The sequence below is a fragment of the Loxodonta africana genome, chromosome 7 (genome assembly GCF_030014295.1).
Source record: "Loxodonta africana isolate mLoxAfr1 chromosome 7, mLoxAfr1.hap2, whole genome shotgun sequence".
Taxonomy (NCBI): Eukaryota; Metazoa; Chordata; class Mammalia; order Proboscidea; family Elephantidae; genus Loxodonta; species Loxodonta africana.
Window position 1 is genome coordinate 31,335,878 of NC_087348.1, and position 15,886 is coordinate 31,351,763.

General features: G+C 40.2%; 1 protein-coding gene across 1 annotated transcript; it reads left to right on the top strand.

The window, feature by feature from the left end:
- The first annotated feature begins 8,023 nt into the window (after positions 1-8,023).
- Positions 8,024-8,941, top strand: LOC135231921 (olfactory receptor 9G19-like). The gene has a single exon (XM_064289138.1). The coding sequence runs from the start codon at positions 8,024-8,026 to the stop codon at positions 8,939-8,941; it is 918 nt and encodes a 305-aa protein (XP_064145208.1).
- Positions 8,942-15,886: the final 6,945 nt, after the last annotated feature.

The window sequence follows — 15,886 nt, forward strand, 5'->3', positions numbered from 1 at the left end:
AAGACAGCACACAATAAAGGGGAGGTCGGCACAATTGGACTAAACCAAAAGCAAAGAAGTTTCCTGAATAAACTGAATGCTTTGAAGGCCAGCGTAGCAGGGGCAGGGGTTTGGGGACCATGGTTTCAAGGGACATCTAAGTCAATTGGCATAATAAAATCTATTAAGAAAACATTCTGCATACAACTTTGAAGAGTGGCGTCTGGGGTCTTAATCGCTAGCAAGCAGCTATCTAAGATGCGTCAATGGGTCTCAACCCACCTGGATCAAAAGAGAATGAAGAACACCAAGGACACAAGGTGATTATGAGCCCAAGAGACAGAAAGAGCCACATGAACCAGAGACTACATCATCCTGAGACCGGAAGAACTAGATGGTGCCTGGTTACAAACGATGACTGCTCTGACAGGGAGCACAACAGAGAACCCCTGAGGGAGCAGGAGAACAGTGGGATGCAGACCCAAAATTCTCATAAGACCATACTTAATGGTCTGACTGAGACTAGAAGGACCCCGGTGGTCATGGCCCCCAGACCTTCTGTAGACCCAGGACCGGAATCCTTCCCGAAGCCAACTCTTCAGACAGGGATTGGGCTGGATAGTGGGTTGGAGAGGGATGCTGGTGAGGAGTGAGCTTCTTGGATCAGGTGGATACTTAACACTATGCTGGCATCTCTTACCTGGAGGGAAGGTGAGAGGGTGGAGGGGGTTAGAAGCTGGTGAAATGGGCACGAAAAGAAAGAGTGGAGGGAGAGAGCGGGGTGTCTCACTAGGGGGAGAGTAATTGGGAGTGTATAGCAAGGTGTATACGGTTTTTTGTGTGAGAGACTGACTTGTTTTGTAAACTTTCACTTAAAGCACAATAAAAATTATTTAAAAAAAAGACCCAACCCCCCCCCCCAAAAATATGAATTCCCCTCAACGTAAAGAAAACAAAAAGTCTCACAACTGGACCAATAAACAACATCGTGATAAATGGAGAAAAGACTGAAGTTGTCAAGGATTTCATTTAACTTGGATCCGCAATCAACATCCATGGAAGCAGCAGTGAAGAAATCAAAGGACGCTTTGCATTGGGCAAATCCGCTGCAAAAGATCTCCTTAAACTGTTATACAGCAAAGATACCACCTTGAGGACTAAGGTGCATGGGAAAGCTGGACAATGAATAATGAGGCCAGAAGAAGGATTGATGCCTTTCAGTTATGGTGCTGGTAGAGAATATTGAATATGGCATGAACTATCAGAAGAACAAATAAATATGTCTTGGAAGAATTCCAGCCCGATGCTTCTTAGGAGCAAGGATGGTGAGACTTCTTCTCACATAGTTTGGACATGTTATCAGGTGGGACCAGTCCCTAGAGAAGAAAATCATGCTAGATAAAGTAGAGGGTCAGCAAAATGGAAGTGACGCTCAACGAGATAGACTTACATAGTGGCTGCAACAATGGGGTCAAATATATCAACAGTTTTGTGGATGGCACAGGACCTGGCAGTTTTGTTCTTTGGTACATGTGTTTGCTATGAGTCAGAAACAACTCCACGGCATCTAGCAACAACAATAAGGTTAACTACTTATTTGTGCTGCAGATCTGCAACCTAAACAATCAGGAAGTGCCTTTAGTCCTCAATAACTTCCCTACCTCCCACAAGAGATGAAAGACTGCTTCAAAGCTGCAATTTAGGCATTCCGCTCACCTATTTGTCTCAGTTGGATAATCACAGCTTTCAACTTCAGCGGATGCCAAGTGCTAATACAATATTTATAATCTCTATTTCCAAGCCTCTTTGCTACAAAAAAAAAAAAAAAAAAATTTTTTTTTTGCTACAGCCAGTTTGTCTTTCAGTACATTGTTCTCCACCTGTCCTTCTTACCATGACACCATCATTGATTCTTTATGTAAATTTCATACCAGTAGATAGTATAGATTATCGATGTTCCATTTACCCCAGCAAAGGATTTATGTCTGTTTTTCAAATACTTGAGCAACTTGAAGAACCTAAATCCCTTTTAGATCATTGTTTCCTTGACCTACACTCAGACCAGTAAAAGTTAGGAAACTAGATCCCACTGCCGTCGAGTCGATTCCGACTCATAACGACCCTATAGGACAGAGTAGAACTGCCCATAGAGTTTCCAAGAAGCGCCTGGTGGATTTGAACTGCCGACCCCTTTGGTTGGCAGCTGTAGCACTTAACCACTACGCCACCAGGGTTTCCTTGGCCCACTTAAGTTAGGTAATTTCAGTCGAGTACAGTAAAGGAATTACAACAAAGGAATGTGTTTGGTATGGGAAAACCATGTGAATAGTAAAATAGAGCTAAATAGGTAACTTCTGAGAATTGTTACCACCCCAGCCCTGAAGAGACCAGGAAAGTGAGTGGTTAAAGGCACTGAACACTGGAGGAGCAATGCCTGGCTGGAGACGTGATGCAGCCAGCTTCCAGAAATCATTCACATAAGGACCCTGGGAAAAATTACTCTGAACTCACTCTCCTTGCTGCTAATGACACCATCAACTAAACCCCTAAGAAGACAGAGAGCAATGGATTCCACTGATGCAGCTCATACAGCTTAGCCTCCCAGAGCAAAGAAGAGGTTGGGGTGGAGAATGGATTTGGAGGGATGCATTGAAGGTATGACTGAAATACTGCTATTGTTGAGCAGATATATTTTAATACATAAGTGTGCACATATAAATACATGAAATAAAATAAAACGAAAAACCATTGCCATCAAGTCGAATTTGACTCATAGTGACTCTACACAATAGAGCAGAACTGTCCCATAGGGTTTCTGAGGCTGTAATCTTTAAGGAAGCCAACTGCCACATCTTTCTCCCTCAGAGCAGCTGGTGAGTTCGAACAGCTAACCTTTTAGTAGCAGCCAACTACTTAAGCACTGCATCACCAGGGTTGCTCACACATAAATAGCATATTTAATATATGTGTACACATGTTTATCTTCTTCACAATGCAAAATAGAAAGACAGTGAAAATGATGACTGATTACATTTTCACCAGGATATCACAGACTCCAGAAAATTTTCTCTCCATCTTATTAAATAATACCCAATTTGTCAACATTCAGTTCTGTTTAATTGCCTTGTTACTCATTTCTCAACTCATTAAATCCTGAGAGGGTATAGGAATCTACAACCCTGGGGATCCAGAAACTGATATAAAAGGTTCTGAGAGCGGCAGGTTTAGGCTCTGTCGGGATGGTGGCCTTACTGAGAAATTTGGGTGAGTTGCCTAATTCAGATGTTAGAGGTAGATGGAAGATTTTATTTTTTTCTCACAACCAGTCCAGTCGCCATTTGCACACTATGACATGATAATGACTAAGGAAAGGCGCTCTTAAAAAATCACAATCATCCAATTGTCATCTCTGAAACTGCTGAAAACACAAGAGATGTATTATTTCTTGCTGTTGGTGGCCTAAAAAGGGGAACTAGCATTACAGGGAAGGACAAGGGAGACAAAACTAAATTAACAAACAAGAAACCATTAGGACCCACTTGGTCAATAGCCCTTGTAAATATCTCAAGAGTAACTGGAGTGGCAGAATAAAGGAGGAAAGAGTAGGGGGCTGAGGGTCAAAAGAAAAGTTCAAATTTCCTTCAGTTTAGTGTATCTTTAAATATAGTGTATTTAAGAAGATTTCCAGGTAACACACATTTACTTTTAGAAGGAAAAATTTTGTTTTTACTAATTTGGGGTAGAAAGTGCTGTTTTAGCTTAGAATACAAATATAACCTCATCAGCAGAATAAACATGTAAGCTGGTTAGCACGCACTGTCAAGTTAGGCATAATCTTCTGGTTCTGATAACAGATTAATCAGTTCTTCCAACCAGGCCCTCACATGGTGTACATAGGTGGGTTTCAGGGGAAACACCAAGAAAATTTGGACTCTATTTTGTTTTTGTATGCCATGGTAAGTTATGACAGTTTTTGTTTTGTTGCATGTTGTTTTGTCTTTTCCGTTGTGAGGGCAATTATATGGCTTTCCTAGGAGTCTCAGTAAGGGTCAGAAACACAGTAGAAGAGAATTACCATCTCTGAAGGAATGGAGCTCAGAGCAGAGAACATGAACAGAAGGATGAAGGAAGCAAGGGCAGAGCACCACACTGGGCTCCATGATGGATGGTTCCATCATTGAGAGACTGTTGCTGTTCTTATTCGCCATGGAGCTGACTCCGATGTATGGTAACATTATATACAAGAGAACAAAATGTTACCCAGTCCTGCCTCATCCTCACAATCACCCACATGTTCAAGTCCATTGTGGGAGCTGTTGTACCAATCCATTTCACTGAGGGTCTTCTTCACCTTCATTGGCCTTCAACTTCACCAGACATGAAGTCCTATTGAGATCCATAAAGTTTTCATCAGCTAATTTTGGCCTTTCTTTCTAGTCTGTCTCAGTTGGAAACTCAGTTGATACCTGTCCACCATGGGTGATGCTGACGGTATTGAATTACCAGTAGCATAGTTTCTATCATTGTGGCAAAACTCAAGTCACCACAGTATGACCAACTTACAGAAGGCAAAAAGAGGACTGTGAGGCAAAGGGTGATTGTGAGAGAGTAGAGAATAGAAAGATGCAAGGTTAGACGAGGGAACATATATCAGGGGACATAGTAGAGGTATTGGATATAGATTCTACACGTGCAGTATTTGCCATGAAATACATGCCACTGCTTTACAACTGTGTAACATCATTACTTACATATGATAGATATTTTTTACATGTCAAACCATTTACTAAGCACTCTATATACAATATCCCTTTTCAGTATTCCTACAATCGTGAGAGGAACTTATTATTACTCCCATTAATACATAATAAAAATGTGGATTGGGGAAATTAAATAAGTTTTCCAAAGTCTTTCCAGTCGTCCTCGAGGTGGCTCAGAATCTTGGTGACCCCCATGGTTGTCAGAGTAGAACTGTGCTCAATAGAGTTTTTGTCTTAGTTATCTAGTGCTGCTATAACAGAAATACCACAAGTGCATAGCTTTAAAAAAGAGAAATTTATTCTCTCATTGTCTAGGAGGCTAGAAGTCTGAATTCAGGGTACCAGCACCAGGGGAAGGTTTTCTCTCTCTGTGGTGTCTAGGGGAAGGTCCTTGTCATTAATGTTCCCCTGGTTTAGGAGCTTTTCAGAGCAGAGACCCTGGGTTCAAAGGAAACTTCATCTAAAGAAAGAGCAGGTAGGCTGGATTTGACCCATAGCAGTAGTTTATTGATCCCTGGTATGGACGTCATACCATAACTGATAGCCTCTGGCAAGGCGAACAAGAGATAAATAGGCTGCAGAGGGCAGAGAGATGAAGGTCAAAGGGATGGTGAGCTACCACATGCCCTGCCCCCGTGGGTACCACTCTGTAGATTCCATCATGGGGGTGATCACATATCAAGTTTCAACAGGAAAGGGATCACAACACCGTACATCTGCCAAAACACTGAGAAGCATGGCCAGCCAAGTTGACACACAATCTTAACCATGACAGTGATCAATAGCTTGTTTTTCAGGAGTAGATCACTGGGCCTTTTTTCTAAGGCACTTCATGGTAAACTGAAACCTCAAATCTTTCAGTTAACAGAACATTCACCTTTTGCACAACCCATGGTTAGAGTGATTGAAATCATTGACAAGGATTCACACCTAGATCTAGTCACCACTCTTCTTGTTGAATGTTTAATATGGTGCAAATCTTTACATTTGTTAGATCCTAGATTATTCACAACATTGTAATGTAGGAAAGGCTGCTGAAATAATAAATAATAACAATGGTAATAACGTTAATATTATAACAGATATTCATTTCAGCATTTCTCAGAGGTGATCTACAAAAACCCTGCCTCAGAAACACTTGGGCTGCTTGAGAGAAAGCAGGTTCCTGGGTTTCACCCATAAGTTGCTAAATTGGCACCTCTGGGGTGGAGTCCAAGTGGTCTTATGTGCACTGAATTTGAGAAGCACTGTTTGCTTGAGTGTTTACCACCTTCCAGACACTGTGCTCAGCCCTTACAGGAGTTATCTCCTTTAATCCTGACAAGAACCCTGTTGGTGGTGGTTGCTGTCCAGATGATTACAACAATTGTGTTGTATACATTAATTACAACCCCATGGACAGATATATTATCTCAGCATTATAATATGAAAAAAATTGAGCCTTAACTATGTTGATTAGTATTTTCTCCAAGGTCTCACAGCCTTTAAGTCATGGAGACAGAACTTGAATCCATGTTATTTGCTTAAAAGTCAAATGTATTTTGAGCAGTCAGCTCTGATTTCTGAGACATGCTTCACCTCCATCATGACATATAATGACGATCTGATGCTAAGCTGAGAAACTCCTTCTTCACAAACCCACTCACTTGGGAAAATAAATGATCTGATAATTGGTCAGGCTGACTGTTTTTGTGGGCACATTTCATTGCTTCTTCCTGTATGTGTCCCCAAAGAACACAAATGTCAAGGATTACTGGTGCCAGGAACTGCATGACAGTACCATACAATTCTCTGATGGTTTTAGGGTAAAATGATATCATTATGAGACCACCCAGAAAAGAGATTCTGCTGACTGGATTCTCTTCAGAATGAGGGTGGTCCACTCATTCATTCATTCATTAATTCCTTCAGCAAATATTTACTGTGTATCTTTTATTTGCCAGACACTATTCTAGGCACTAGGGATATAGTAAAGAAGAAAACAAACAAAAATCCCTCGTCTCATGGAGTTTAAACCCTTGTTGTACCTTGGTAGTTGCTGTCGAGGTGATTCCAACTCATGGTTCCTGAGTGTTGCGCAGTAGAACTGCTCCATAGGGTTTTCCAGGCTGTTACCTTTCAGTAGCAGATTGGCAGTCCTGTCTTCTGAGGTGCCTCTGGGTATGTCTGAGCCACCAACCTTTCAGCTAATAATGGAGCACTAAACTATATCTGCCTCCCAGGAACTCCATTTACATCCTAGTGATCTCCTTACCCCAGTGACACAGAGGACCCAAGAAAACCTGGACGGAGCACTATATCACTATAGATAATTTGACCACTCAGTGATTTTCTCCAGTTATCTGCTATTCCTTCACATAATTCCTAGAAGCATGCTATGAAGAGTTACAAAGCGATTTGCAAATCTATGGAGAAGTTCTTAACAAAGTAGTAAAATCCTTATGGAAAATTTTTTAACTTTGCGTTCAGATTTTTGACTTTCATAAAGACTGGTGTCCCTCCAGGCTGTTTAGTATCTAAGAGGCGAAGATGAAAGATGTCCTACACCCATGGGCCCGTTCCATACAAATAAAACTGTCCCACTCCTTATACACAGTCTTGATGTAGTCAGATGAATTTGGTCATTTATCTCCCTCTGAAATTTCACCCTGGTTCCCCATCTAGTCCTAACTCTTGGAATGTACAACAGTTGTACCAAAGGCTCCTATAGATCAGCGAAGGGAAAAAATTTTCTATATTTGCAGAAGAGGAGAAGGTCATAATTTTGTAAACCCTGCAGACCATCCTTCTTCCTCTCATTGTGCATTTCAATCTGGGAAATGAGGGAAAGGAAGCTGTCCCTGGGTATTTAAGTTCAATTAACCCCTTTCCCAGTTTGTTTTCATCTTCTTTATTTTTTTAATAACATTTGACATTATCTGCAAAACATTTATCCTTTTTTTTTTGTAATTATTATCTGCCTCTTCCCATAGAACAAAAGCTCCATAACCATAAGCCACATCATGCCTAGAACAGCACCTGAGACTGAAAAATAATTATTTTAAAAAGAATTAATAGGCCTCTAGGAGCATTATGGCTGTACTGCTACAAATGCATTTTATTGAAATGAATGTATACAGACTCAGAGAACTCCCGTCACTTTCTCAAGTCAGGATTCCTGCTCAGATCTCCTCAGTCTAATAGCTAAAGTCCTACCACATCATATGTACCTGGTACACAGAATGTCTTCATGTAATATGAGCTGAGGGAATTAAACCCACATATATGTGAGGTGTCCTTTAGCCATGGAGACAGACAATCACACCGTGACTGAGTTCATCCTTGTGGGCTTCACAACAGTTCCTGTGCTGCAGTTGATCTTATTTGTGGTGTTCCTTTGTGTGTGCTCTGTGACCCTGGTGGGAAATACCATGTTAATAACACTGATCTCTAACGACTCCCAGCTCCACACACCCATGTATTTTTTCATTGGAAATCTGTTGTTCCTGGATCTCTGGTGTTCCTCTGTCTATACCCCAAAGATCCTAAAGACCTGCATCTCTGAGGACAAAAGCATCTCCTTTGCTGGCTGTGTAGCTCAGTTCTTCTTCTCTGCTGGGCTGGGATATAGTGAGTGTTACTTGTTGGCCGCCATGGCTTATGACCGCTATGTGGCTATCTCAAAACCACTGCTTTATTCTCAGGCAATGTTCATAAGGCTGTGCGCATTTTTAGTAGTAGCCTCATATCTTGGTGGATTTATTAACTCTTCTGTCATCACCAAAAGAACTTTTGCCTTGAACTTCTGTGGTGACAATGTCATTGATGACTTTTTCTGTGATTTACTTTCTCTGGTGAAGCTGGCTTGTGGCAGAAAAGATGGCTTCCAGACTCTACTGTATTTTCTCCTGGCCTCCAATGTCACCATCCCCATTGTGCTCATCCTCGCCTCCTACCTCTTCATCATTACCATCATTTTGAGGATCCGTTCCACCCAGGGCCGCCTCAAAGCCTTCTCTACCTGCTCCTCCCACTTGATTTCTGTCACCTTATGCTATGGCTCCATTCTCTACATCTACTGTCGCCCCCGATCTAGCTATTCCATGGATAGGGGCAAAATAGTTTCTACCTTTTACACTGTGGTCTTCCCCACATTGAATCCTATGATCTACAGCCTGAGGAATAAGGATGTGAAAGAAGCTCTGAGTAAACTTTTTAAATAAATCCAGATTCTGTCCTTCTAAGGTAGTGCAAAGAAAATTTTTGATCAGGTATTTTGTATCTCCAGCAGAGCTGCCATTGTGCTCCATCAGGATGAAAAAAAAACTTATATTCAAGTTAAAGAGTTTTTTCAACCTTGACACAACACAGTCCAATGGATCTAAGATAAGAAAATTAGGGCAATTTAGGAAATAACAGTTGAATATAAAGCCTAAGGATTTTGATTGAATTCCATTGGTTAGAAACAACCAAAACCATGGATTAGAAGCAACAAGAAAATAAAATTCAAAAACTGTTCTCTATCCTCATAAAGGAAAGTAACAGAATGCCCCATTCCTATTAGCATAGGAAGATTTTTGGGAGACTTATTCATATAGGATAATATCTACATAGTTATTTCCTAGATAGAGGAACAAATATGCTGATTAATTTTTAATATTTTCCTATGACTAGAAATTAGATGACACCCATCACTTTCTATTTCCTTAACAGAGTTACTTAAACATTTTTATATATATTTTTTTTTCCAAAACCATTAGCACAAAGACTGAGGAGCAAATATGAGTCAACTCAGTGTAAACTGGGTGATGGAGGCATGATCTCACCAATCTCCTTGTCTCCTGATTAAGGAAAAATCAGTCAAGACCCCATCGATACGATGTTTGTGAATCACCGTAATTCCCTAAGATCTTTTTGCTAAGATTTCTACAAATCAAATTGTGACATTATTAACATCAAAATACAATTATTATAATAAAAAATAATAACTATAATGAAGTAAAACAACCTGATAAATGAAAGTCTGTAAGTGCACACTACTCAAAGGAATAAAGTCTGTATGCAGAACACATGAAATAGTGATACAAGAAGAGAAAATATAATAACTTACATTTAATTTTGTTTTATTTTTTTTTTAAGTAAGACAATGTTAATATATGCGTATAAAGCCTAATTATGTCCTTGCTTCTGTTGGAGTAAGCAGTAAAGAAGAAAATACAAGGAACTGCCAGTTAATCAAATAGTTGAAGAAAAACCTAGAGGCTCCACGCAGAATAGGAGGGACTTGTCAACAGTGGCAATCATACACATTATTCAGGAATGTAGGTAGAAAGGATATAATTAGTACCAGTTGTCACACACAACCCAATTGGAACAGAATCTAACGGTGCAATGCTTTACTTAGACAGTGTTCTAAAAACGGTAGCTACTTCTGCCAACTCAGCCCCATATTTTCTAAGAGACAAGATTTTTGTGTTTTTGGCTAAAGATAATAAAATCCCTATAAAACACACAATATTTTAAAATAACATCGCAGATCAAATTGTTATGTTATAGTGGAAGAAAATTGGTTATTTAATGTCAACCAAATGAAGCTAGAAAATATATCATTCCAGAAGGAAACACCAGAAACACTATGTTCACATTATTGTGTGTTTGGAGAAGTTATCTCCACTGCATAATCGTGTTTAAATAATATTTCTACAACCCAAGGGAGAGAATAATGTAAGGATAGTAATAATCTGAGGAAAGCAAAGAATTCAACCTAAAAATTTAATTCAACAGATGCCCTTGATATTTTAGAATATGTTTAAATGTAAGTTTAGCAATAAATTTTTAATCACTGTGTTGGGAATGTTTCATCTGCTGTTTGTGTTTTGACATGTGCAGAAGAATTTGTCAGACTAACTTTAATTAATATAAATTCCTGAAGGAATTTGATTATTCAAATTATAAGTGATAATGTTTAAATTCTCAGCAGCAAATGTTTTCCATGTGTGTCTTTTAGATACATGAGTTAAGTAAATTAAGCAAGAAACGGTGCAACTGTGCACTGGGAATTCCCAAGACCACACTCAGGCTTGATGTTTCATTGGAAGAATTCACACGGCTCAACATAGAGTCAAACTCACAGCGATTATTTATTTCAGCAAAAGGAAAACAAGCACAATCAGCAAAGGGTAAAGGCACATGGGGTGGGCCCAGGGGAAAGCAGTTGCAAGCTTCTAAGAGCCTTCTCCTGTGGAGTCACACAGAATGCACCAATTCCCTGAATAATTCCTTGTGCTTGTGAAACACTTGAAATGTTGCCAAACACAGCCTTGGCTTAACATGTTCCAAAAATTCAGACTCTCAGACAGCAAGTGTTCAGCAATGACCACATTATATGAAGAGCTTAGAGAAATTAAAGGATTTTTATTAGCTAAGTGAATGGTGAGAGCTCTCTCAAAATCCAGATTCCCAGACACCTCCCAAAAGCCAACCTCATAAGCAGATCTTTCAAAGGATAACTGGTATACTATGTTAACTTCCCTGAGCAAATTATTTATGGATGTTCTTATGGAAAAAATTCTTTAAATGTTCTATACAGACAATGAACAAGTCTTAGTGTCTTTCACAAAATAAAACTGGAGGAGGGGCCTTCCTGGATAGCAGGCCGTGTGGTATTTCCAAAGTCATATTTGGAAAGTCATATTTGGCTCCTGTATTAACCATCAACTTTGTGTCTAGTAGAAGTCAGTAAAGTAGTAAGAATCTAAATAGTTGAGGTCGTTGAAACTCTAACCACTACTATAACTACCTATTACTATGATTACAAATACAAACAGCCCTCTCCCTGTCTTCTTACATAATTCTGATCCATTTAATCTCCCAAAATCTCAGTTCAACGGGAATATTTACTGGTAAACCCAAGAAAAAAAATTAAAAAACCACTGCTGTCGATTCGATCCCCACTCATAGCAACCCTTTAGGACAGAGTAGAACTGCACCATAGAGCTTCCAAGGAGCGCCTGGTGTATTCAAACTGCTGACCACATGGTTAGTAGACAAAAGCGCTTAACTAATATGCCACCAGGGTTTCCTATTTACTGGTAAGGTATCTCAAATTTTCACTGTAGTCAGATCTGAGACTTTAGTCTCTTGTCTTTATTAGCTGGCCACATTTTTTCTTCAAATGGAAGTGCTAAAGGAGCACTAAGAGAAAAACAGCTAAATCTCCTGCTTTCCAAAGATAATTCTTCCTTCCTCCGTTTTGTAGCACAGATAATTTTCCTCTGGAAATTGGGGTCTGTCTTCTTCCCGTTCAGTAGAGTGGCCAACGTTGTATCACTGAATGAGGAGCCCAAAACATCCCAGGGGAAGACTCCTATTTCCATTGATCAGAACAATGAGAATGTTCCTTTGGGGAAGCATTCCTCCTTGGGCACACAGACATACAAATCCATCTCGTCCCAAGGATAGGAAATAAATGTCTAGTGGGTCGTTTTGGGCAATAGTGAAACAGACGGTGTTAGTTTGACTCTTCTGAGGGAAAATATCAAGATGGAATCAAATATGCTAGGGTTTTATTAGGGGAAACACCTATAGATCACAAAATAGAGAGGGAGTCAGAAAAGGCAAGGAAATGACATCAGATCATGATACAAGTCTGACTTCAAGGGAAGAGGGGAAGTAAGGAAAGATGTGTAAAAGAATCCCAGACCCTGTGCAGTCTAATGGAAGTAGAGCAAGTTCAATAGGAAGTTCTTGAGCCAACCAAAGTCGTCTAGTTGTCTAACAAGGCCAGGCCTGCCTTAGTAGCCCTGCCATGTTAAGCTATTGTTTGGGAGTGGCCTTGGAGCATAGGTAGGAAATGGATTTCAGAGTTCAACAGCTAGGGCCCTCGATCGATTATACTCTGTACTCAAAGGACTGCAAGGTTTATTTCTTGGACACCAAAAGGGCCATAGCTGCTGCATTGCCTTAGTCCCTGTGTATATACATACTTGATAAAAGAAGGGTGATATGACATAATGGCTGCTGTTTTAAAGCATATCACATATCTTAGAGAACACTTTCTTAGATGAGAGGATGGTGAGACTTTGTCTCGTTTACTTTGGATGTTTTATCAGGAGGGACCAATCCTAGAGAAGGTAGAGTGTCAGCCGGAAATAGGAACCCCTGCAAGGAGATGGATTGGCATAGCATCTGCAACAATGAGTTCAAACATACCTATGATTGTGAGGATGGTACAGGAGGGAGCTACATTTCATTCTGTTATACACCTGTTGTTTTTAGGTGCCATCAGGTTGGTCCTGAGTCATATCAATCCTATGTACAGAGAACAAAACACCATCTGGTCCTGCACCGTCCTCACAATTGTTGTTATGTTTGAGCCCATTGTCATCGGTGCTGTGCCAATCCATCTTGTTGAGAGTCTCCCTCTTTTTTCACTGACCCTCTGCTTTACCAAGCTTGATGGCCTTCTCCAGGAACTGATCCCTCCTGAAAACATGTCTAAAGTATGAGAAACATAGTCTTGCAATCCTCGCTTCTAAGGAGAATTCTGGTTGTACTTCTTCCAAGATAGATTTGTTTGTTCTTTTGGCAGTCCTTGGTATATTCAGTATTCTTCACCAACACCACAATTCAAAGCCATCAATTCTTCTTCAGTCTTTCTTATTCATTGTCCAGCTTTTACATGCATATAAGTTGATTGAAAACACCACAGCTTGGGTCAGATGTCTTCACAGTGACATCTTTACTTTTCAATGCTTTAAAGAGGTCTTCTGCAGTAGATTTGCCCAATGCAATGTGTCTTTTGATGTCTTGGCTGCTGCTTTCAAGGGCGTTGATTCTATCATGTTTCTTGTTGTTCCAGTTGTGAGGGTTTTTGTTTTCCTTTTTTTTTTTTTATGTTGAAGTGTAATCCATACTGAAGGCTGTGGTCTTTGATTTTCATCAGTAAGCACTTAAAGTCCTCTTCACTTTCAGCTAGCAATGTGTCATCTGCATAATGCAGGTTGTTAATGCATCTTCCACCAATCTTGATACCTCAGTCTTCTTCACAGAGTCCAGTTTCTTCACTTTAAATCATGCAGTATCCCTGTCATGGACTGAATGTGCCCCCCCAAAATATGTGTCAACTTGGTTAGGCCATGATTCCCAGTACTGTATGGTTGTCCTCCATTTTGTGATTTTGTTGTATGCTACAAATCATAATCTCTGCCTGTGGTCGAAGAGCATTAGGGTGGGATGTAACACCCTTGTTCAGGTCACATCCCTGATACAATGTAAATGAAGTTCCCTGGGGGGTGGCCTCCACCACCTTTTATCTTACAAGAGATAAAAGGAAAGGGAAGCTAGCAGAGATTTGGGGACCTCATACCACCAAACAAGCAGTGAGAGGAGCAGAGCATATCCTTTGAACCTCAGGTTGCTCTGTGGAGAAGCTCTTAGGCCAAGGGAAGATTGACGACACCGAACTTCCTACAGAGCAGAGAGAAAGCCTTCCCCTGGAGCAGATGCCCTGAATTTGTACTTGTAGTCTCCTAGGCTGTGAGAGAATACATTTGTCTTTGTTAAAACCATTCACTTGTGGTTCTACTGTTATAGCAGTACCAGATGACTAAGACAGTCCCCTTGTGCATTTCAAATGACTGCCTCTTGACCTGTGTACAGGTTCCTCTTGAGCACAATTCAGTATTCTGGAATTTCCATTCTTCAAAATGTTGTCCGTAATTTGTAATGATCCACACAGTCGAATGCCTTTGCATAGTCAATAAAGCACAGGTAAACATCTTTCTGGTATTCTCTGCTTCCAGGCAAGATCCATCTGACATCAGCAATGATATCGCTGGTTCCACCTCCTCTTTTGAATCCCACTTGAAATTCCAGCAGCTCCCTGTCGATATACTGCTTCAGCCACTTTTGAATGATCTTCAGCAAAATTTTACTTGTGTATGATGGTAATGATAGTGTTCGATAATTTCCATGTTCAGATGGATCACCTTTCTTGGGAATAGGCATAGATATGGATTTCTTCCAGTCAGTTGGCCTGGTAGCTGTCTTTCAAATTTCTTGACGGAGATGGGTGAGCACTTCCAGCTCCATCCATTTGTTGAAACATCTCAATTGATATTCTGTCAATTTCTGGAGCCTTGTTTTTCTCCAATGCCTTCAGTGCAGCTTGGACTTCTTCCTTCAGTACCACTGGTTCCTGATCATATGCTACCTCCTGGAACAGTTGAATGTCTGCCAGTTCTTCTTGGTGTAATGACTCTGTGTTCTTTCCATCTGCTTTTGATGAGTCTTGTGTCATTTAGTATTTTCCCCATAGAATCCTTCAGTATTGCAACTACAGGCTTGAATTTTTCCTTCAGTTCTCTTGAAAATTTTCTTCAGTTCTGCTTGAGAAATGCCGAGCATGATCTTCCCTCTTGGTTTTCTACCTCCAGGTCTTTGCACATGTCATTATAATAATTTACTGTCTTCTCGAGCCACCCTTTGAAGTCTCCTGTTCATTTCTCTGACGTCATCATTTCTTCCTTTAGGTTTAGCTACTCAAGGTTCAAGAGCAAGTTTAGAATCTTTTCTAACATCCATTTTGATGTTTTCCTTCTTTCCTGTCTTTTAAATGACCTCTTGTTTTCTTCATGTACAATGTTTTGGTATCGTTCCGTAATTTGATCTTTAGTGTTAGTGTTCAGCACGTCAAATATATTCTTGAGATGGTCTCTAAATTCAGGTGGGGTACACTCACGGTCATGTTTTGGCACTTGTGGGCTTGTTCTAATTTTCTTTTCCAGCAAACTTGCATGTGAGCAATTGATGGTCTGTTCCACAGTGGGCTCCTGGCCTTGTTCTGAAAGATGATATTGAACTTTTCCATTATCACTTTCCACAGATGTAGTCAACTTGATTCTTGTATATTCTAACCGGCAAGGTACATGTGTAGAGTTGCCATTTATGTTGGTGAAAAAAGGTATTTGCAACGAAGAGGTTCTTGGTCTTGCACAATTCTGTCATGCTTTCTCCAGCATCGGTTCCATCACCAAGGCCATATATTCCAACTACCAATCCTTTTTCTTTGTTTCCAACTTTTGCATTCCAGTCACCAGTAATTATCAATGCATCCTGATTGTGTGCTCCATCAATTTTACACTGCAGGTGTTAGTAAAACTCTTCAG

Coding starts and splice junctions, on each gene's coding strand:
- LOC135231921 (XM_064289138.1), top strand. CDS start 8,024: ATGGAGACAGACAATCACACCGTGACTGAGTTCATCCTTGTGGGCTTC.